This window comes from Bactrocera dorsalis, chromosome 1 (assembly GCF_023373825.1).
Source record: "Bactrocera dorsalis isolate Fly_Bdor chromosome 1, ASM2337382v1, whole genome shotgun sequence".
NCBI classification, from domain to species: Eukaryota; Metazoa; Arthropoda; class Insecta; order Diptera; family Tephritidae; genus Bactrocera; species Bactrocera dorsalis.
In genome coordinates, this window is record NC_064303.1 from 29,597,084 (window position 1) to 29,617,762 (window position 20,679).

General features: G+C 33.8%; 5 protein-coding genes across 6 annotated transcripts; 2 read left to right on the plus strand and 3 right to left on the minus strand.

Annotated features, from left to right (window-relative positions):
- The first annotated feature begins 469 nt into the window (after positions 1–469).
- On the plus strand, positions 470–12,122 carry LOC105223297 (uncharacterized). Of its 2 annotated transcripts, XM_011200976.4 has the most exons (12): positions 472–861; positions 943–1,192; positions 2,019–3,371; positions 3,434–3,925; positions 4,253–4,370; positions 4,436–4,571; positions 4,955–5,084; positions 6,383–6,580; positions 6,976–7,044; positions 8,697–9,458; positions 10,210–10,665; positions 11,181–12,122. In XM_011200976.4, the coding sequence occupies exons 2-12, from the start codon at positions 1,099–1,101 to the stop codon at positions 11,636–11,638; spliced, it is 4,266 nt and encodes a 1,421-aa protein (XP_011199278.2). In that variant the 5' UTR covers positions 472–861; positions 943–1,098; the 3' UTR covers positions 11,639–12,122. The 2 variants fall into 2 exon arrangements, with proteins under 2 accessions (XP_011199280.2, XP_011199278.2); XM_011200978.4 differs by lacking the exon at positions 6,976–7,044 and having other exon boundaries at positions 470–861.
- A 176-nt stretch (positions 12,123–12,298) lies between these two features.
- On the minus strand, positions 12,299–14,392 carry LOC105223298 (THO complex subunit 5). Its single transcript, XM_011200979.4, has one exon. The coding sequence runs from the start codon at positions 14,295–14,297 to the stop codon at positions 12,360–12,362; it is 1,938 nt and encodes a 645-aa protein (XP_011199281.2). The 5' UTR covers positions 14,298–14,392; the 3' UTR covers positions 12,299–12,359.
- Positions 14,393–14,755: 363 nt separating this feature from the next.
- LOC105223300 (transmembrane protein 138) lies at positions 14,756–15,664 on the minus strand. Its single transcript, XM_011200981.4, has 4 exons — positions 15,432–15,664; positions 15,296–15,368; positions 15,043–15,214; positions 14,756–14,980 (listed from the first exon to the last, which is right to left on the minus strand). The coding sequence occupies exons 1-4, from the start codon at positions 15,563–15,565 to the stop codon at positions 14,871–14,873; spliced, it is 489 nt and encodes a 162-aa protein (XP_011199283.1). The 5' UTR covers positions 15,566–15,664; the 3' UTR covers positions 14,756–14,870.
- Positions 15,665–16,045: 381 nt separating this feature from the next.
- LOC105223301 (60S ribosomal protein L24) lies at positions 16,046–16,988 on the plus strand. Its single transcript, XM_011200982.3, has 3 exons — positions 16,046–16,127; positions 16,287–16,362; positions 16,432–16,988. Exons 1-3 carry the CDS (start codon positions 16,123–16,125, stop codon positions 16,819–16,821), a joined length of 471 nt encoding a protein of 156 aa, XP_011199284.1. The 5' UTR covers positions 16,046–16,122; the 3' UTR covers positions 16,822–16,988.
- Positions 16,989–17,507: 519 nt separating this feature from the next.
- Positions 17,508–19,709, minus strand: LOC105223302 (protein disulfide-isomerase A5). The gene is made up of 4 exons (XM_011200984.4): positions 19,485–19,709; positions 18,788–19,433; positions 18,124–18,729; positions 17,508–18,065 (listed from the first exon to the last, which is right to left on the minus strand). Exons 1-4 carry the CDS (start codon positions 19,509–19,511, stop codon positions 17,779–17,781), a joined length of 1,566 nt encoding a protein of 521 aa, XP_011199286.2. The 5' UTR covers positions 19,512–19,709; the 3' UTR covers positions 17,508–17,778.
- Between the last annotated feature and the right edge of the window lie 970 nt (positions 19,710–20,679).

A 20,679-nucleotide genomic window follows, 5' to 3' on the forward strand; every position in this document is an offset into this window, starting at 1 on the left:
GTGTGTTTGTTGTTGTGCCGGACACCAAGAGGATATATATGCAATTCTTGCACCGTGCAAGGGTTTTGCAAGAGCAAAAGAATACCCCTAATGTATTCTTTTTTTCTTGAGCAATTGCTTGAGAGCTGGATACGAACTGGAAACTACCCTTAAGATATTAACAAAATTTGAATACGCAAATTGAAATTCTTGCAAAATATTGATACAAATACTACAAGCTACTGAAAAACCAATCATTTATCACAGAGAAAATTAAAATTAACTTTTTGCGAATACGTTTTTCGGAAATTTTATTTAAAAACTCTTGCAAAAACGTTAAAAATAAATTATTGAATTGTTGTACGAATACTTTTTCCCTTACTTCATTTTTGAAAACTCTTCTGATGTCCACTTGCAACCCTTAAGCTAAATGCAACACTGTAAGCGAACAGCTGTTTCCATAAAGTGACAGCTGTCAGCGAAACAACAATTAAAGGCAACAAACAAAACGAAAGCATAAAATAGAAACAACCTTTTATTAATACTACAAAGAAGTAAAAATGCTAAACTAGTTAAACATAATTAATATCATTACTGTACAATTAAGAAATGTTGAGATAATTTGGTGTGTATACAAACGACAAAAAGGGAAAAAGTATCTATGTATATAAAGTGAATAAGACAATCGAAATGTAATGTTTTTGTGGTCATTGCGAACGTTTTCCTGTTGTTGTATACGTAATTCTTCCATGGCCATTGATATAGCCATCTACGTTTTATCTTTCCTACGATAAATATATGTGATTGTATTATTCTATGTTTTAATAATTAACGCGGAGGTGCGGTTGCGGCAGAAGAAGTGTAATAACAATTCGAAAATAGGTAAATATCATAATATATATACATATTTACACATATGCAATTCTGTTTAATAATAACGTGCCATTTTCCTCAAAATTTAAGGCGAACAAAGAAGAGCGACGCCAGCGGTATTAGTAATTAATGCTACATATTTGCTGTTAAGTGATTTGGCAACTTGTTGGTGTTATTATTCGCATAATTGAACAACGAACCTCATGGTTTAAGGCTTTAACGCATTACTTATGCCCCAAAAAAGAAATGATGGATCCCCAAAAAATAACTGAACTGGCAAATTTACTACGTAAAAACGGGGATAAAATATTAAATTCAGAGTTTTCGCTGAAACTATCAGGTATGCAATTTTCTTATTTAAAATAATTTAATATAAAAACCTAATGTAAAGCTGTTTTCTTTCTTACAAGCGTGATTCATTTCATTTAGTCTTCTAAATATAATATAAATTTTAACAAATGTTAATTTTCCAATGTTTTGCTTTTTATTTACTTTCTTAATTGTTTCGTCTGTTGATTGTTTTGATTTATTTTGAGCGCCACAATTTGACAGTTTATTTTTAGATAAACATACATATGTTCAGTCCTCTTAATTTTGTATATTCTTACTAACACATACAGCATTCAGTTACAAAGTTAAATTCAAATTGATGTTTTGCAAAATGTTATTTATAAAAGTAAGCATTGCGGTTCAATTATATATAAATAATTTTTCGAGTTTAAATAGGAAGATAGCCATTGTAGATTTTGAATATATGCGTTCTTTCAACAAAAATAAGCATTTAAACTAAATATTTTTGGTTTTGACCTAGTTAACGTGAATAAACTCTTTCATATTCTTTTCATATTTTACGACATTTACATTAACTGAAATTAACATTCATTTGATTGTGGTACTAGGTCGCAATTCGCCATCAGAAAATTTTATTACTAATAATTGCATATACATATACATATGTATGTACATATGTAAGTGCTGATTAGGATTTTGCTTTTTCTATTGTCTCCTGCGCCATTATACTTGTGCTTAAAATAGAGCAAGCTCAAAAAGAGCACATCAATTCAGTCGTTATCAGTTACATTTGCTTCTGTAACCTATCATGCAATGCCTTAATGATTTCTAATAATATACACATAAATAATTACATATGTGTGCAATATTTACAGGTTCACTGCTACGCGCGCTAAATGACTCATTTACGCTAATAACAGATGGCGCTGCCGAAATCGGTGCTTCGCCGCAGACCTTCCAAGTCGCCAAGACGGTCAATTCAAGATCGCCTGTGTTCATCGATTTACAGCTTATTTATGATTTTGTACAAAAGACACCGTTACTCTGTATCATACACTATCCTACAGACGAATACTTTGATGGCACAATTGATATCAGTAAGTTTCGTGCGTTGCGACGTCTCGAAGTGCAGAAGACAAATGTACGACAAGTGGTCGGTATACAACGATTACGTGCGCAACTGCAACAGCTTATTTGTGTGAAGAGTCTTACGGTTGTTGAAGACGTTATAACCAAGTGCGGTGGCGACAACTCGAATGGTTTTGTATGGAATGAATTGAAAATTGCCGATTTTAGTTACAATAATTTGCAACGCGTTGATAGCGCTTTGGAATTCGCACAATTCTTGCAACATCTTAATTTGCGTCATAATAAATTGCGCAGCGTAGAGGCCGTCAAGTGGTTGCCGCATTTAAAAACTTTGGATCTAAGCTACAATTGTTTGCAATATGTACCGCAATTTCATTTAGAAGCCTACAAGCGGTTGCAATCCTTGAATATGAGCAATAATTTTGTGGAAGATCTAATGGGTATTGCAAAATTGGAAGCCCTCACCGATTTAGATCTATCTGACAACTGCTTGCTCGATCACTCGTGTTTATTACCACTCAGCGCGCTTATTACGTTAAACTATCTAAATTTGTACGGCAATCCATTGTGTTGTCATCCCAAACATCGACTGGCCACTGCACAATTTCTACACAAAAATACCGCAACTGTGAAATTCCTATTGGACTTGGAACCGCTTTCGAAGAGTGAAAAAGCGGTGACTGGCAGCCAACAACTGCGTCATGTAGGTGCGCTCAATCGCTATGCGCAAAGATCCTCTTCCACATCCATTAACAGCAGCCGTGTGCCATCCTCAACACACACGCCTTCATCCAGTGTGGGTTCTTTGAGTTCCTTCAAATTCAATGCTAGTTCTACGAGCACACTGGATAGTGTTAAAGCAGCTAATGGTACGAATGGCACGCGAAAGTCATCTTCGAAAACGCGTACAGTCGATATCATTGAAGATGAAGGCGCGCTTGCGCAAACAACTGACGAACGCGATGAGGCTGTGTTAGCCGAAAAATTAAAACCCGTCAAAGTAACACTGCAAAAAACAAACATATCAGCGCCAGACACGCAACACTTAGAAGCGAAGAAACAAATTGAAAACCTACGCGAAAAGTATGGCGTTAATTGGTTGCAATCCGGCAATGCGGAAATGATACAAAGCGCCTTAGGTATTTCAATAACTATAAAAATTATGTAAATAAGTTTACATTAATATATCTTAACATTGCAGGTATGGAAACTAAAAATAATACAACAACAGCAAATTCTTCTAGACAACAGCTTGATGACTTCCTCGGTGAACTTTCTGAATCAGCGCTTGCTTCAACACGAGCCAAGTCTCAATCACAATATGATACCAGTGAAACGCTTGACAGTTCACTGCATTCATCCACACCGCTTTATGATAGCCATTTAAGTGGTGAAGTGCCAAAATTGGAAGTGCTCTCCTCGCCAATCAAAGCAAATGGCCCCAATGACAATATTGATGCAACTATGTACCAAAGTATGAACAGCACTAACTCGTATACAAACGAAAATCATACACTTTATAGGTCGGTAAATGACTCCGATAACACATTAATGCAAACCGCTGAAGACTCTTTGAGCTCCGCTTTGGAGCAGGCAAATATGAGCGATGATGCTGAGACTGAGGTAGAGATTGATGATGAACCGCCACATTTGAAAAACGTCTATTCAAATTCTACAATAGAAGAGCCCGACGGTATGTGTAATGCCAAAGCTTTAGAATTTATGATACAAAGGATAACTATGAGATATAACTGCCTGTCCGTTAAAATTCAAGATAAAGATTTGTGCTTCTATATAGCCGAAGTTTACCTTTTTTCTAGCTTACTTCTTTGTATAATATAATCAAAAGTGGAATAGAAAAAAATTGTAAAAATAATTTAACAATTTATGTTGTCTTAAAAACAAGTTTCACTTTAAAATTAAAAGTATGTGTAATATTTTAATTGCTTATACCACAATTTTTTAAGAAACCATTTTTTTTTTTTATTTAAAAAAAAAATATTTTTCCAATTCTTTTCAGTCTCCGAGCCTGAGGACGATGAAGTAACATATATAGTATACACTATGCCACGCAATGAGGCTGTATTTCTAACCATATCAGAAAACTATTTGCGCGTACGTGATACATTAACGCAAAAGTAAGTTTTTACAATATTTTTTATTAATATTTATATGTATTAAAAATGTTACATTTGTATTTCAGAACCATAACCAAGTGGAGTTTGAAAATTTTAGAATCCTGTGATCGCATAAAATCAAATACGATACGTATAAATTTTGATACAATCAAAGCGGATAAAAAGGAGCGTATCTACACCGTTGAAGATGGCTTATGTCAGGTAAGAACCAGGGTTGCAAAAAATACTTTAAAAAAGAACTGAATTAATTTTTTTTTTTTATTTCAAAATCACGAAAGTCGAAATTAAAAATAATTTTTAAATTTCTAATCGGTTTGGAAAATTAAAAATTAAAAAATATTTCAAAAAATCCAATTTTCGTATTAAAATAATTGAATTCAAATTTTTAATTGCATTGCGGCATTAAAAATTGAAAACTTATTTTTAGTCCGAGATTGTTCATATGTTTTCAAAGTTAAAACGAAAACCCAGAACTACTGAAATTCGGATTTCGGATTAAACCTTATAAGAATTTAATTGTACATATTAGATGTTTATAGTAAATCAATTTCAGTAAAATAACTTGCTCCATTTCATCTCTGTAGGAACTAGAACGCAAATTACGTGACATACTCTCTCAGCGTGACCTCACCGAAATGAATCAAACCGTCTACCGTTGTGTAAATTGCACTTGTCAATTCGCAGTGGAAACTAAATATAAGCCGCAGAACCAGGGTAAGTTGCATGAAAACCGAAATGATTGAGTGTATTTAAATCGTACTTGTAGGGTATACGTTATTTTCCAAGTTAATTTTTTTTTGTAAACGCACCCTAAACTTTCAGTTTTTGCCCTAAAAATATACGTTAAAAAGCTAAACAGGATATATTAGGCTTGTCAAGAAGTTAGTGAAAATGTCGGAGACTTTATAAAATACATATATGTATAAATAAATAATCAGCATGACGAACTGATTTGATTTAGCTTTGAGCATTTGTTAGTATTATACATACATACATATGTATGTATATGCGAACTAGTCCCTCAGTTTTTGAGATATCTTTTCTCTCCAAGAAGCTACTTACTTGTCGCAGCCGCCCATATCGGACCACTATAGCATAGATCTGCTATACAAACTGATCGCTTGGAATGAAGTGCTTGTACGGCAATTTTTTTATTTGACCAAGTATCTTCACGATATTTAGCTTGGATCATTATCTAAGGTAATAATGCAAATCTCCGAAAAAATTGTTATCGGATCACTTATAGCATATAGCTGCCATACGAGCTGAATAATCGGAATCAAGTGCTTGCACGAAATTTTTTTTTATTTGCCCTATATATCATTTTTATCTGCAAAGCAAATAAATCTAATGTACTGTTTTTATTCAGTACACCATGTCGTATAAGCAACACAGAATATACATAAATCGCTTGAATGCTCACGTTTAAACGAATATTTTTATGAAAAAAATCAAAGCTTTTTTGTAGGGCAAAAAATTTGGTATTAGAATATCACGTTTTCAAGATTAACTTTATTAATGCGAAATACCAAAGAATACCATGTTAGGTATATACAGTGAAATTGCTCATAACCGGATACTCGCCGTTGCAGAATAATTAGATTTAAAAAAACGGGAACTCCATATTGTATACATACATTTTTTTTTACACATTTTATGAAATTTTGTTCGTTTATAAGGGATAATTTGAATGAAAAATTATCTCTAAAGTGTCCGTGTTTGGTTCGGTTTTTATGTCCGGTTATGGGAATTATTTTTATAAGAAAATATTAATGAAAACGTTGTGTCCATGAAATTTGTCCGGTTATGGGAGGTGAACGGTTATAAGGATTATCTGTGATGGAGAACTTCACTCTATATTGGGAAAGACATGATATTGAAAATAAAGAACCAGATGGATTCTTGTTTTTTGGGCAAAAACTGAAACTAATGGGTGACGTTGGGAAATAAGGGACACAATGTAAATCTTATACATGTATAAATAATATTATAAACATTTCCTCCTAATATAGCAATTCATTGTCCCGACTGCAAAAGCAGCTTTGTTGCTGAAATACATGACATCCCCAAGCCGCCAATTGAAGCGGCTGCTGAGAAACTATCGCCCGCAGCTATTGTCGAGGAAACACCAATCTACGCGAATACACCGCCGAAAGTAGCCAGCAAGGCCACAGCAAATATTGATGTTGCCAATGATACAAATAGTATTGGTAAGTTCATAACGTGTGTATTAGTTTTCTGATTTTTTTTATTTTGGTGCTAGCTATTTTTATTTTATAACAAATTTTTGTTTTTTTCCGAAACCGATAAAAAATTAACTATTTTGGTGCATTGTGTTTTCCAAATGTACATATGTATGTATGTTTGCAACTGTTTATTAACAAATGTAATATTGTATTTGTAATTTTAATTTAATTATATTTTAGTAATATATACAAATGCAATAATAATTTTATTTCTTTTCTTCATTTGCATGCCCTACTACGATGCAAACAAACCAAAAAAATATCCACTCAACTAACAAACAATTATCTTGTGTACTGTTTTTGAATCACAATTATATCAAATTATTAAACTACAACATATATAAACTGCATTGATAAAGTTAAAGGATCCAACAGGCTTACTGCAATTAACACATCCAAATATAGGAATCCACTACAGGGGCTGAAAAGTTAATATCACTTTTATTTGAACTGTTTATTAGCAAAAGCAGCATTGATTTTCCAAAATTTTTGCAAATGTTAGTTTTAAAAACATTTTTGATGTGAAAAACATTATTCGATTTCCCCAATCAATGCTACTTAAATTATTTTCATAAATTTCTACTTGCATTTTCAAACCCTGCGCCCGACCTGCAGTGTGTGCTAGTCAATACTTTTAGAAAACCGCAAAGTAATCGAATATTGCTTTGGAATACTCGCAACAGCCATATAGTATGGGAAGCTCTCTGCAGTTATGTACATAAGGGTTGCAAAAAATATTTTTTTTTAATTTCGAAGCACAATTAAATTAATGAATTTAAATTTTAATTTCAATTCCCAATACCAAAGTGAAAGATAAAAAGCATATTAATCCCAAAAATCGAATTTAAAATTTTTTAATTTTTTATTATATTTTTTAATCGCAAATAGTGGATTAAAATATAAAATAATTTTAAATCAAATACCGGAATGAAAAAATTTAATCTCATTAATCGGATTAGAAATCAAAAATAAATATAATTAATCGCAAATACCGAAATTTAATATAAATGTTATCCCAAAAAATCAGATTAAAAATTTAAAACATTTTTTTTTAAATAAAATTAAAATTTTAATATAAAATTAAAAATATTTTTTTGTCTATATAATTCTATTTAAAAAAAAATTTAATCGCCAACTAATAGTTAAAAAAAAGAAATTTGCTTAGAATTTACTATTTTTCGCCTTTGCTTATGTCGTGTGGCACCATTTTGGTTATCGTTTGAAAAGGAGGCTTATTTTTAATAATATATCAACATAGTTTAACTATTTTTATCATATTTATATTTAATTACTTTTAATTAACAGTAATTTACCTCTATTCTCCTTTATCCCTTTTAATCCCAGTTTTTAATTTGAAAAAAAAAAAATTAATAAATTCTGTTCTGGTTTAATCCAAGATGTTTGATTGAAAAAGTATTTTTTCAAATTAATTTTAAAATAATCAGTTTTTATTCTAAGGTGTTTAGATTAAAAATTTTATTTTTTCATTGAAAATTATATTTTTATTCCTAAAAATCTTAGTATAATACTGAAAATATTCTAAAATTAATTCGCGACAAATTATTAAATTTAATTGAAATAAAAATTTAAAATTGGAATAGAACTTTAAAATTATATTTTTATCCCCAAAATTTAAATTGGAATTTAATTTTCAATTCCAAATTTTTTAATAAAAAAATTGGCAACCCTCATGTTTTTATATTTTACCTACATATGTATAATATGTATATCAAATATTCGTAGTATAAAATATAAATTTAAAATAGAGTAAATTTCATATAGCATAAATTTGGGTCTCAATTTAAGTTTTCAAAATGTTTAACAATTTCTAACAAGTGCGTACTAATAGAAACAAAAAAAAACAATAAATCATTTCAAGCGCACAAAAATAACCCCAGTAGCTTAAGCCACATAACAGCTTGGGTGCAGGGTATCGCATATATCATTACATAATGCAATATGCTTGCATTTTTCTATATAAATTTGATTATACGAAAATCAACATTTACAAATGAACCTTTCTATTTTCACACCCATTCCTTCAACAACTCTATTAAACCACATCCAACAAAATGTAAAGGCTCCGCTAATTCACTTAACGAATCCTCGTCCTGCTCGAAAATCACCAACTCACAAAACTCCTTCGATTCTAATCAATCGGTTGTGGGCAGCTCCAATACAGAACGTCAACAGGAGTTCACCGGTGAAAGCAGCGATGTCGATATAATTTCCAACCCAAGTCAATCTAGTATCGAAGTTTTGGATCAACACATCGGCCGTAAGGAGTCCGAGGAGCGACGCCTAGCACAACACATGTCAGCGCTGGAGGAAAACTATGACCTCAGTTATACGCAAAGTTTTATTGAACGCGAATTTGGTAATGCAGCTATAGCGGCTGTGCTAGAAAATCAAATAGTTGAAGCTAAACCAAGAAAAATTACAACAATTATTCCACCAACAAAAACTGCTCTGCATGTTGACCCATTAACGGTGAACAGCAACAATCCTGCTCCGCAAACTGTTGCTCCCGCGCTGGCTAATTCAGCACATGTCCAGCTCATCGAAAGCAGTTCATCCGGTTCGGTTACGGATAGTGTGTGTACTGCTTATGAACAACAACAACAGCAGGAACTTTTGCAAAAGACATCCTCCTCCGATGAGTTACTCTCCAAGAGTGCGGAGCAGGCGATTCTTAGAAATTTGCTAGCAGCGGAAAGTTTTTCCTCAAACTCACCAGAGCCAATAATAACACAAACGAAACCAGGAAATAGTTCAACTAATGGACAAAGCACGCAGGGCACAAAAAAGGAAGAAAGCAACAAAGTATCATCCATGTTTGGTGGTGAGTGCAATTGCCGTTCCTTAAATACGCCTGAATAGTGAGACTACTTGATTTAGGCCTGCCTGTCCATCCACGATATCAAACAGGAACCCCACAATACTTTTTCATTAAATTTTTTTTTTTTAAGAAGGGAACTTTAACATCAAATCAAGAAGTGTTCTTCTAATTCGAGCTGGAACTAGAAGTAAAGACGATAGAGCGAAATATATAGAAAATCTAATATCCCAAATTTAGAGTTTATTTAGGTTCAAGAACGTAAAAGTAAACAAAAAAAGTTATTTTGATCGATCAATTAGTATGACAGTATATGCTATAATAGTTCGATATAGGCCGTTCCGACAAATAAACCCATTCTATAGGAGAAAAGAACGTGAATAAATTTTCAAATTCGTATCTTAAAATCGGAAGGAATTGTTCGCGTTTATATAGACAGACAGACGGATATGACTATGTCAACTCAGCTGCCCTCAGGCATCGACATACCAACGGAGAAAATAAAAATTATTTGCAAGCCGAATATTGTTGATTTCCTGAGTAATATTTGTATAAACTTCGAATACTTATTATGAGTTTGTGATTGGTCTCCTTCCATTTTGAGGTTAACACGAACTTCTTGAAAACTTTTTAAAATAAATAATAAAACCTAGAAAATATTTCCAATTCTAAAACTCCCAGAGCGCATTTAGTTCCCAGTAACAGTTAAGCCCATTTAGATAGATAAAGAATCTAATATTTTTTATTTCTTCCACAGCTCTTGTACAAACCACCAACAGTCTTATGTCCAGCTCCAGGAAAACAAATTCGCAAGCCGACCAAAAGTGCGAGCCCTACAAATTTAATTATACAGATTTCAATGATGTGGATCACCGCCTTAAGCTGTACTTCTATCAGACGAAATTTGACGAGAACGAACAGTTCAAATGGTTGGCACGCGGACGCATATATAATGACAATACAAAAACGCTCTGTGGAGGCATAGTGGTGATGTCCACCTGCAAGTGCTATCTAATGGAGGCTTTTGGGCCCGAAAATGAAGATGTTGCCAAGTGGTTGCGCCTACTGGTGAGCGTCACCGCAGATCGGCTGGACTGCATACAGTTGTTGCCGTGGAAACTTGGATTGGCCTTTACATTACGCGATTGGGGCAATTTTCAACTTTTACTACAGGACATCCTACGCACCGATAGTTTGTTGCTATACTTTGCGAGTAAGTATAATTAAAAAACAAGAATCAACGTCAACTTCGGTTGCATCGAAGTTATAATACACTTCACCGCCGCATTTTTATACTCTTGCAACATATTACTATAGAGTATAATAGTTTTGTTCACCTAACGGTTGTATGTATCTCCTAAAACTAATCGAGATAGATATAGGGTTATATATAAATAAATTATCAGGAGGGCGATACGAATCCGGATGACTATCGGTCTGTCCATCCGTACGTCCGTGCAAGCGGTAACTTGAGTAACTGAGATATCTGATATCTTGTGGAAAAAGTAAGGCGGACTTCCCCATATTTTGGCCCAGTGAATTTTTACCGAAAATATCGGGCAATGTGTGAGATATATAATTGCAATTCAGTGAGAATCATTTCCTGATAATAGTATGTCCGTATGCCACAAATGGATTGAACCGGGTCAATACTCTTAGCCTCCATACATCTAATATAAGATTTTCAAACTACTGCATGACTTAATAATTTGTGTATATTTTGTTTAGATAACTCGCTACCGTCACTGTGTGAACTGAAATATCAACCAACCGCCCTGCTAATGAGACGCATCAACAATGCTGTCAACGATGAACAACTGAAAATGTGCGCATTACTTAATGCCTGCACAGTGACTTGTGGTCAAGCAAAGCGTAACTTGAGCACATGCACTCTTTTAACTACAGACACGCATCTGTGCATCAGCTCAAGTAAATTTGATTGGCTTTCTACCTCAGATGCCGATGCTGAAGTGGAGATTTGCATGAAGCAATTAATGTCAAATCTCGTTGAAGTGGAGCAAATTGATGCTAATACCTTTCTAATTAATTACCTAGACGAAACTCAAGATCTGAGTGAAATATGGCAGTGCACTTTTGAGACACAAGAGAATGCCGACAGTTGCTTAAATGCCATTGCACAATCATGGGAGAAACTGTTCGGCGTGTCGCTCTTAAATACGACGTAAAAAGCAGTAGCTTTCTAATGCAATTTTAAGCAAATCTATGTATGTATATGTATAGTAAAATAATGTTTTTTTTTACTAATTCAGGATTAATGAATGTATGGTGCAGCGTAAGCTAAATTATTGACAAGGGTGTTAAACAACTAAATCCAATTGATATAGTTGTAGCCATATGTAAAGTAGGTAAATATAAAACAAAAAGAAAAGAAACGAGAGAGTTATTATTAACAGAATTCATAAATGTACGTTTATATTGTATACAATGCAAATCATTTTATATACAAATATTTAATTAAATAGCATTAGTTCTTCGTACGTACATACATATACACATACTTATATTAACCATTTCTCTATCTACGACACGCATATATAATATGTTCAATAAACGTGTCTTGTGGTTTATAAAAAACTAATGTTTATTTTATCACTATTTGACTTTTGTTCAATTCCATTTACTGCAAATTAAAATTTACTTTTAAAACAATGCAACAGTTTTTGATTTTTAACTTCATTAACCTCCGCTTCCCCGAAACTATAATACGCTTCACATTCCTGCGTAACTTACTCTATGAAGAGTACTATTTAAACTAATTTGAGTTTGCTTTATTTCTTCTTTGGATTATACTTTGCAATTTTAGCCTATAAATGACAACGAACAAATATTTTCTTTATTATTATTTTATTGTTTATTACAAATCTAAAGCATAAAAACTCTCACATACTATTGTTTAAATGTATTAACAGTGCCTCCTTCGATATAGCGATATGGTCTTGCACGTATACGTTTTGCGAATGCCTTTATGTAGTGTTTCTCGCGGTGATACTCAACTGGATTGTACAGAGGGCCCTCCGTCTCCAAAAATATGTCAAAACTGTACATAGTGCGTACAAGTTGAGTCGCCAACAATGCCAATGGATGTTGCAATTGTGACTGTGTCAGCGAATTTGTCCAAAACTCCATTGATTTTACTGCGGCACTGTTCATGGCATTATGCTGACCATTCCAATAAATGCAAATGAACCAATGAGGACTTTCAGTGGGAAATTTGCTACTTATGCTAACGAGACATTCCATTTTGGCCGAACCGCGTACGACTACGGCGCGATAGAATAGCTGATTGACATTAACCAGTTCTTTGTCGACATGTGGCGACGAGGCCACATACTCTTCATAAGTGAGTGCTGTCCATTGTACGAGACTACAAGCAGGACGTGTGGTAGGCAAGCGCTCTTCTTTAAGATACATATCAATATGCTTTTGTACTAAAGCACGTATCTGTTTAATTAAATTCAAGCGTGAATTCCACAACTGTTGAATCGATTTTATTAAATCTGGTATTAGTTTCTGCAATTTCGGCTGTTCTGTTGGTGTATTAGTCACATTTGTATCGACAACTTCATGAAAAACTTCAATGCAACACATGGACTGCAGCCAACGGTACGGACGTCCAAATTCTTTAGCTTTTAAATAATCTAGACACTCTTTTGTTGACATATTAATATTTTTCAACTCGTATTCTGCGCCGGGCACCGGTATACGGTCACCGAGATCCTCATCATTCAAATATTTTAGCACATCTTGTGTGAGTGTTGCATCGGCGAAATTTTGCTCAGTTTCACCCAAAGTTACCACCGTTGCAGCGGTGACAAAGCCCAAACGCTTAAAATAACGCAATTTAATTGCTATAGTTTCTTCAGTGTTCTTCGTACCGTTCCCAATCGTAAATCGTACCTCAAGGGGATGTGGTTGCAACACGCGCTTGCGTTGCTCTTGCATTAAATCTACAAGTAAATCACTATTTCCTCCATGTGTTTTACGCTTCTTTGTAACACTCCCTACCTCTACCTCATCGGTGTCAGAGCTAGCCCCACTCTTAATCGTCTCCGTCTGTGCTGCCATTTCTAATTGACGCACATCATCTTCACTACCCACTACAATAACACAAACATCGCATTCTTTTGCCAACTCCAACGCATGCAAATTCATATAAGCTAGATAAAGTGGTTGTGGTAGCAACTGCACCAATTGTTGCAATTTCCATTCACGATCCATGGGCACTTGTAGTGCATCTTGCAGTGGACGTGTTGCTTTCAATAGAGTACGCAATGATGGTGCGAACGATGTCAATTTCTCCGTTTTCAAAATAATATCTCTAAACACTTGTTGTTTGGTATTGAGCAGTTCCTTGCATTGTGCCGACAATTGTTTGCGTAAATTTAGTTCGCGCTCAAGGCGTGCCAAATGTTTGACATGTCCCGACAACGGCGTCATATCTGTGGGCATCAAGGTTTTATCATCATCCATCTGCGCTTCATCGTCTTCGGGCACCAATTCAATATCTTCGTCTTGACTTTTAAATTTGTGGCAATAGCGTATCTCACGCTTTAAATGGTTAACCTCGTACAGTAAGTTCTGCAAGTGCAGTCGATTGCTGTCCACTTGTACCTTCTCGCGATGTAAGTCTTCACGTCCGGAACGTAAACTGTATTTAACCATTCGATTTACTTTTTTAATCAGCACGAAAAGCAGTGACGCGTACTTGCGTTTCTCGGTCAGTTCATCTGCACGATCACGTTCGCCAGTGCTATTTTTCATTTTTAGCACTTCTTCAAATATGCTGCGAAGTGTTTCAAAATTTTTGTGCAAGGAATCAGCCATAATGCTAGTAGTAAAGAAAGTTCTTGTGAAGTAAAAGATATTAATGTAAACTAAAATATTTATTTGACAACCGGTGATAGCTCAACAAAATTGAAGTGTTTTTGACAGATAGAACAAATGTTGCATTTTTTGTTTATAATTGGTAAATGTTTGGAAAGGTAATTAAATATAAAAATTAAAACAAAAATTATTAAAAAAGGGTACTTTATATATAGATATAAATTTTATCGCATATATTTCTTTCTATTTATTTTTCAAAGTCCTGGTAGTTTCTATTCGTTTTTTTTTTTTTATAAAATTTGTAGTAATATTAAGCAGTAGACTTTATTCAGTTTTCGCCGCTTATGAGATTTGAAAAAAAATATTCCTCCGAGCAGCAGATACGCACTTCCGCTGAAGAATTCATTTTATCAAATCTCATTTTTACATTTGTTATTAATTAAAAAAAAAGTCACACATTTTTGTACATTTGAATAAGATAACTTTATTTTGAGCGATTACTAGTTTTAAACGTAAATTAAGGAATGATGTTTCTTTTAGTTAAACTATTTATTATTCACTCCTTAATGCGAATTACTTTACACTCAGTTGTTCGGCAATCCAATCAATATTTTCTTCATCATAACGAGGATCGGACACAACTAAAGCCGTATGTTTACAGGCGTAGTAATAAACAAAAGAAACTGCAATTAGAATATAAAATTTCAATATTATTAAAAAAGGTATATATATTATATAAGTCTACCTAATCGCTGGAAAAATGCCAATGCTGTTAAAGTGCCTGACCAATCCGTATTTGGCGCCCACATAACATTGTAAACAATCCATAAATGTTGCGTGGCCGAAAGTATAAAATATGTCAGAGTTGTGATTAGAAAGAACTTACAACTTCGGAAAATTATAGAGGCACCGCCGACCTGGGGGTAAACAAATTATTGAGATGTATAATTTTTTCGTAGAAAATTGTTTTATAAAAAAATTTGGTTAGTTTGGCTCACCTCATAAACGCAAGTTGAATGCACAGCAAAAGTGAAGAAAACATATTCACAAATAATGAGAATGTCTTGAGTGCTAAGGGAAATTGAAAATTAATTTAAAACTGTTATCAAAATTTAATTGCACAATCCTACTTACACATAAAAGACAATAGATAATTGAAGTTTATCATTTAGAAAAATATGCGCAAAGGTATTGAAAAACAAATCAGCTAACAGAAATGTAAATTGCAGCAATAACAATAAGGAGTAACGTCGTAAAGTTAACTTCATATTATTAACTTTTAAAAAATAACTCTAAATAAAACAAGTCTACTTTGCTGTTTTGTTGACTTTCAACTCAATACTCTGACGTCAAAATAAATTTTATTTTTTTTTATAAAATATTTGTTATTGGACCTTGATACACAACCACTACTCCTACACGCGCATGCGTTGTCTCTAAAGGACATATCTGACAATATATTATAGTTTGAAATAAAGATGTTATATTATTATTAAATGTTCGTACATACCGTCAGTAATGCTTTTATAGGTAGGTATAAATCAAATATTATTTATTAAATTTTTTGGAATTGTTCTTAAAAAAAAAAACAATTTCTTATGGCGAAATAACAGTACACCTCATAAATAAAGAGCTCATATATTTACATATGAAACACCCGTTGCTATGATTGATAGCAGCTACGTTTGCCTTCTAACATTTTCCAGCTATCTGCCGCTAGGGGCTGCGCTACCCAGTTAGCCGGTGTTGTCAAACTTTGACATTTCACTGACAGCTGTCAATATCGCGCCCATTTCCGTTTCTTTCTACTGACAACAATAGCAAGATGAAGTACGTTTATTCGCTAATTGTAATTTTTTATTTCTTTATATTGCTAACATCACATTTGAAAAGTGAATTTCCTATGCATTTTTGTTATATTTGTAACAGAAAATAATTGTGCAAAATGAAATTTGAGGCATATTAATAGTGGTTTATTCGTTTTTGCAGAATCGGATTGTGTTCATTCAGTGGGTACAAAATCTACCCCGGTCATGGCAAGACCATGGTCAAGGTTGATGGCAAGGTATGTACAATTATATCAATATGTTATTGATAAAAAATAGTGTTAAATGATGTTTTTTATATTTTGTAGACCTTCACTTTCCTCGACAAGAAGTGCGAACGCTCCTACCTGATGAAGCGCAATCCACGTAAGGTCACCTGGACTGTTTTGTACCGTCGCAAGCACCGTAAGGGTATCGAGGAAGAGACCACCAAGAAACGTACTCGCCGCACTCAAAAGTTCCAGCGTGCCATCGTAGGTGCATCGCTTGCTGAAATTTTGGCAAAGCGTAACATGAAACCTGAAGTGCGTAAAGCTCAACGCGATCAGGCTATTAAAGTCGCTAAGGAACAGAAGCGTGCCGCTAAAGCTGCAAAGAAGACCACACAGCCCGCCCAGACCAAGGCTAAGGCAGCACCTAAACAGAAGGCTGCTAAGGTGACACAAAAGTCTGCGCCACGCGTTGGTGGAAAGCGGTAAACTGATACAAACAGCTGAGACGTTTCATTTGCCTTGCAATTGGAATATGAAATATTAAATAATTACATATACCGCAAGAGTATAAGGAGTTAATTTTCTAATATGAAAAATATAAGTGAAAATATATAAAACATCGTGCGAATGAAAATTTTTGCGCGAAAACAAAAGTGAAGTGAATTTAATTTGATATATATAAAATAATTAGTGACAAGTAACTGCCGTGTGGCAAATGGTTCTGTGCAGTTAGAAATCTTCGAAAACTAATAGGAATTGCGAAATAGCTCTATTTTTATAGCGGTAGATATCTGCCGAGTTGACAGTCCGGTTACGTAGACCCGACTGTCGTGGGAACGGATCACTCTAGAATATACTTGCCGATTAAATATTTCATGGCAGATTTTAAAATATTAGAAAAAATATATTTTTAACGAGTTGAAATTACTTTTAAAATACGTACAAACGCTAGCGTCTTCATTTGAATACTAATTTGACAAAACAATATTCATATAAAAGTCAGTGTGTTCAAAGAAAAAACTTAATGTTTTCGCTTTTTTTTCAATAAAAAGCATTCGCGTATTATAACGCTTTATTACTGTAGCCCCAACAGTGCCGACTTTTTATCCATCCAATATCTACTAAATTGACAACTTTCCGTAAAAATATTTTGGAAATTAGAACAAAGTAACTAAAGTCAAAGAAATTTTTAATTTTAATACAAATTGAATACTGAACATGATAGATTTTATTTATCAAAATTCGAGAGCACAGTAAGAGGAGCAATCACACTTGAGTATGTATATAAAAGATAACTTATGGAGATAATGCTCACAAGTAGCAAATTTGAACTTATTGTTAGGTAAGTATAAAAAAAGTTTTAGATTCATTTCGTTGGGTAGGAGTTAAGTTGAAATATGCTTTCCAACTCATAAATTGCGATTAAACACAGTTATACTGGCATCACAGCTCGTCTACCTTGTGTTTGACATGCACAGGTTCACTGGCCGACAGGTTTGGGTTTGTCATGTAGGAAATAAAATCCTTGCTGCTTCGTCCACCACTGTAATCGGCTTTAGTTTTTAAGTATGAAAAATAAACAATAGTGGGATAACCATTAACACCATGAGATTTACAAAGATTTTGCTGTTTGGTGCAATCAACAGCAGCAAGTACTATGCGTGGATCGTCTTTTAATGCCTCAGCAGCTGCATTAAATTCTGGCTTGGTTTTCTTACAATGACCGCACCCTGTAAAATAATTGTATTAAGAGTGCATTGAAGGAAATAATTATTCTACTTTACTTACAAGGCGCATAGAACATAACAAGTGCGTGTTTTTTACGCTTCAATGTGTTGAAATTTTCTTCGTTCAAAAAGAGCACCTCACTACCCTCCTCTTCTTCCCACGACTTCTCCGGTGGCGGTGGTGGTGGTGGTTCTTTCGGATCTTGCATAAACTCGATTATTTTCGCTGCATCCCGCACGTTAACATCAAATTTATAAACACCATGCACAAAATATTTAAGCGTTGGATAACCACGTACGTTGAATTGGGCAGCAATTGTTTTCTCTTTAGTGGCATCTAAAGCGGCCAACACACCAGGAATTTTCCTTTCTTTCATAGTTAGCGCCGCTTTCTCATATTCTGGTTTCATGCGTTTACAATGACCACACCAGGGCGCATAGAACATAACTAAAACGGATTTCTCATCTTTGAGTGCGGGTTCAAAACCTTGACTTGTCAAATGCACAATTTCAGAATTCGGATCAGCTGACCAATCAGCTTCCTTTTCCTTTTGAACAGGCGCTGCATCTGGATCTTTCATAAATGAAATTATGCCCTCTTTATTATTGTCGCCCTCATACGTGCTTTTCAATTGTCCACGCTCGAAATACAATATGGTGGGAAAACCTAGTGAAAATATATATATTTATTGCGTTTTTTTTTTTTTAATAAACTAAGTGCACACCTGTTATATTATAGGCACGTCTTGCTGGCGCGTTTTCGGTACGTTCTACATCCATTGCAGCAATAACGTAGGGTTTACCTTTTAATTCTGTTGCCGCTTTAGAATAGTCCGGTTTCAGCCGCTTACAATAGCCACACCATGGTACATAAAACATTACCAACATTGGTCGTGTATCTTTTTGCATGTGACGTTGGAATGATTTGTAGTCATCAAAGTGTAACACATCTGCACCCTCAGGATCCTCTTCCCATGGTAAATCTCCGGTGGGATTTCTCATAAAATTTACCATTGACGCAACACTGACTTGGCGATCATAATCTTTATGAAAATCACCATCTTTGTAGTGTTTAAATATATAAGAGTTGGGAGAAACCTTTAACTTTTTACAAAGTTTCTTGCGTTCACTTTGCAAACAGTCAATTAATACCATGGTTCCTGTACCGCGTACTACATTTGCAGCTTCACGAAAAACCTTTAATTCAACAGGTGCTTCCTTCACCCCCGCAACAAACAATACCAATACATTGGTTTTGGTACGTATTAGTTTTTTGAAATCTTTAAAATCTGCTATATCCTCTACTACCGCATTTTTAGAGTTGGTCTTTGCTCCGCTTTCTTTACTTAGCAACGCCAGCAATACGAATAACTAAAAATTAAGCGTTAATAAAATATATTTTTGTCATATATTTTTTCTTACTAGTTTACTCCACTTTCTTATGTACATGTTTTCGGCGAATAACTAGTTTTTACCAAAGCAATGCATGTGTATCACATAAATATACGCTATCTTTCGGTATATCGATTTATTTTGTTTTAATAGTAAACTGTAATAATAAACTTTTAGAACATAATGGTTTAAAAATTAAAATAACCAAAGTGAAGTAGCTACTACTTATACACCCACACAGCTGAGAGAAAGCTTGATGACGTTAGAAAATGCCGTATGAGCAGCCGATAGAAAAGCCGGTATGCAGAGTTGCAATTTCAAGTAAGCAAATTGTTTGGTAAGTTTTTATGGTTAACAAAATTTAAAAAAGTATTAAAAAATGCGCGCGTGAAAAATTTTTAATTTGGAATATTCAAGTATGTGAAGTCATCATTTCATTTTCATATATCCATTTATGTTAACGGAGGACTAAGACGTCATAATATCTAAAGAATGCCTAAATTTCATCTCTTAAATCTAAATTGACATATTAGAATTATTTTAATTTCTATTTATGAACGTTTTACATCAGTTTTCAAAGCTTCAAAGCATTTTACCCAAAACTCACGTGAACACTATTTCTATATTTAATTTATAAGAGAACGTGTTACTAGAAAGTGGAAAATTTAAATTACTAAAAACTCTCCAAGTTTTATCTGAGCAAAATGATTACACCAGTCAACATAATGATTTTTTTGGGGGTTTTTGTTTTTATGGTAAAATTCTAATTTTAAACATTTAAATTTTTTGAAATTTTTGTTTTTAGTTCTTAAAGTTTGCTTCAATAATTATCTTTTATAAAAGAAATAAGAAAATATCAACTTTTCAACATTAATTCCTTGTTATTGTATATTTATATTAGAGCTCTTGGTATTCGACTAATCGGATTAGCCGGATATGGCCTTATTCGAAAAATAATATTCGATTTGCATTATCCGAATAGCCCTAAGGAGTCAACTGTTCAATTAACCTTTCGTTGTCAACTATTCGCATAGTACATAGTTACATTCAAAATTGTTTTCTACTTACATAAGTTTATAGAAACTTTGTGGTATACACGCGCACAATTGACATTCCCAGAAATTTAAAAGGCAAAATCCTTGTATTTCAAGCAATTTTATTTTATTCAAATACTCGGAGCAGATACTTTCCTATCTTAATATGAAGAAAATTATAAAAAAATATA

Coding starts and splice junctions, on each gene's coding strand:
- LOC105223297 (XM_011200976.4), top strand. CDS start 1,099: ATGATGGATCCCCAAAAAATAACTGAACTGGCAAATTTACTACGTAAA. Junction 4,572..4,954: donor TTGAAGATGGCTTATGTCAG/GTAAGAACCAGG, acceptor TCATCTCTGTAG/GAACTAGAACGCAAATTACG. Junction 6,581..6,975: donor CAATGATACAAATAGTATTG/GTAAGTTCATAA, acceptor GCATTGATAAAG/TTAAAGGATCCAACAGGCTT.
- LOC105223298 (XM_011200979.4), bottom strand. CDS start 14,297: ATGGCTGATTCCTTGCACAAAAATTTTGAAACACTTCGCAGCATATTT.
- LOC105223300 (XM_011200981.4), bottom strand. CDS start 15,565: ATGAAGTTAACTTTACGACGTTACTCCTTATTGTTATTGCTGCAATTT. Junction 15,215..15,295: donor ATTCAACTTGCGTTTATGAG/GTGAGCCAAACT, acceptor GTTTACCCCCAG/GTCGGCGGTGCCTCTATAAT. Junction 14,981..15,042: donor GGCATTTTTCCAGCGATTAG/GTAGACTTATAT, acceptor TTCTAATTGCAG/TTTCTTTTGTTTATTACTAC.
- LOC105223301 (XM_011200982.3), top strand. Junction 16,363..16,431: donor TGGTCAAGGTTGATGGCAAG/GTATGTACAATT, acceptor TATATTTTGTAG/ACCTTCACTTTCCTCGACAA.
- LOC105223302 (XM_011200984.4), bottom strand. CDS start 19,511: ATGTACATAAGAAAGTGGAGTAAACTA. Junction 19,434..19,484: donor TAAGAAAGTGGAGTAAACTA/GTAAGAAAAAAT, acceptor CTTAATTTTTAG/TTATTCGTATTGCTGGCGTT. Junction 18,730..18,787: donor ACGTGCCTATAATATAACAG/GTGTGCACTTAG, acceptor TATTTTCACTAG/GTTTTCCCACCATATTGTAT.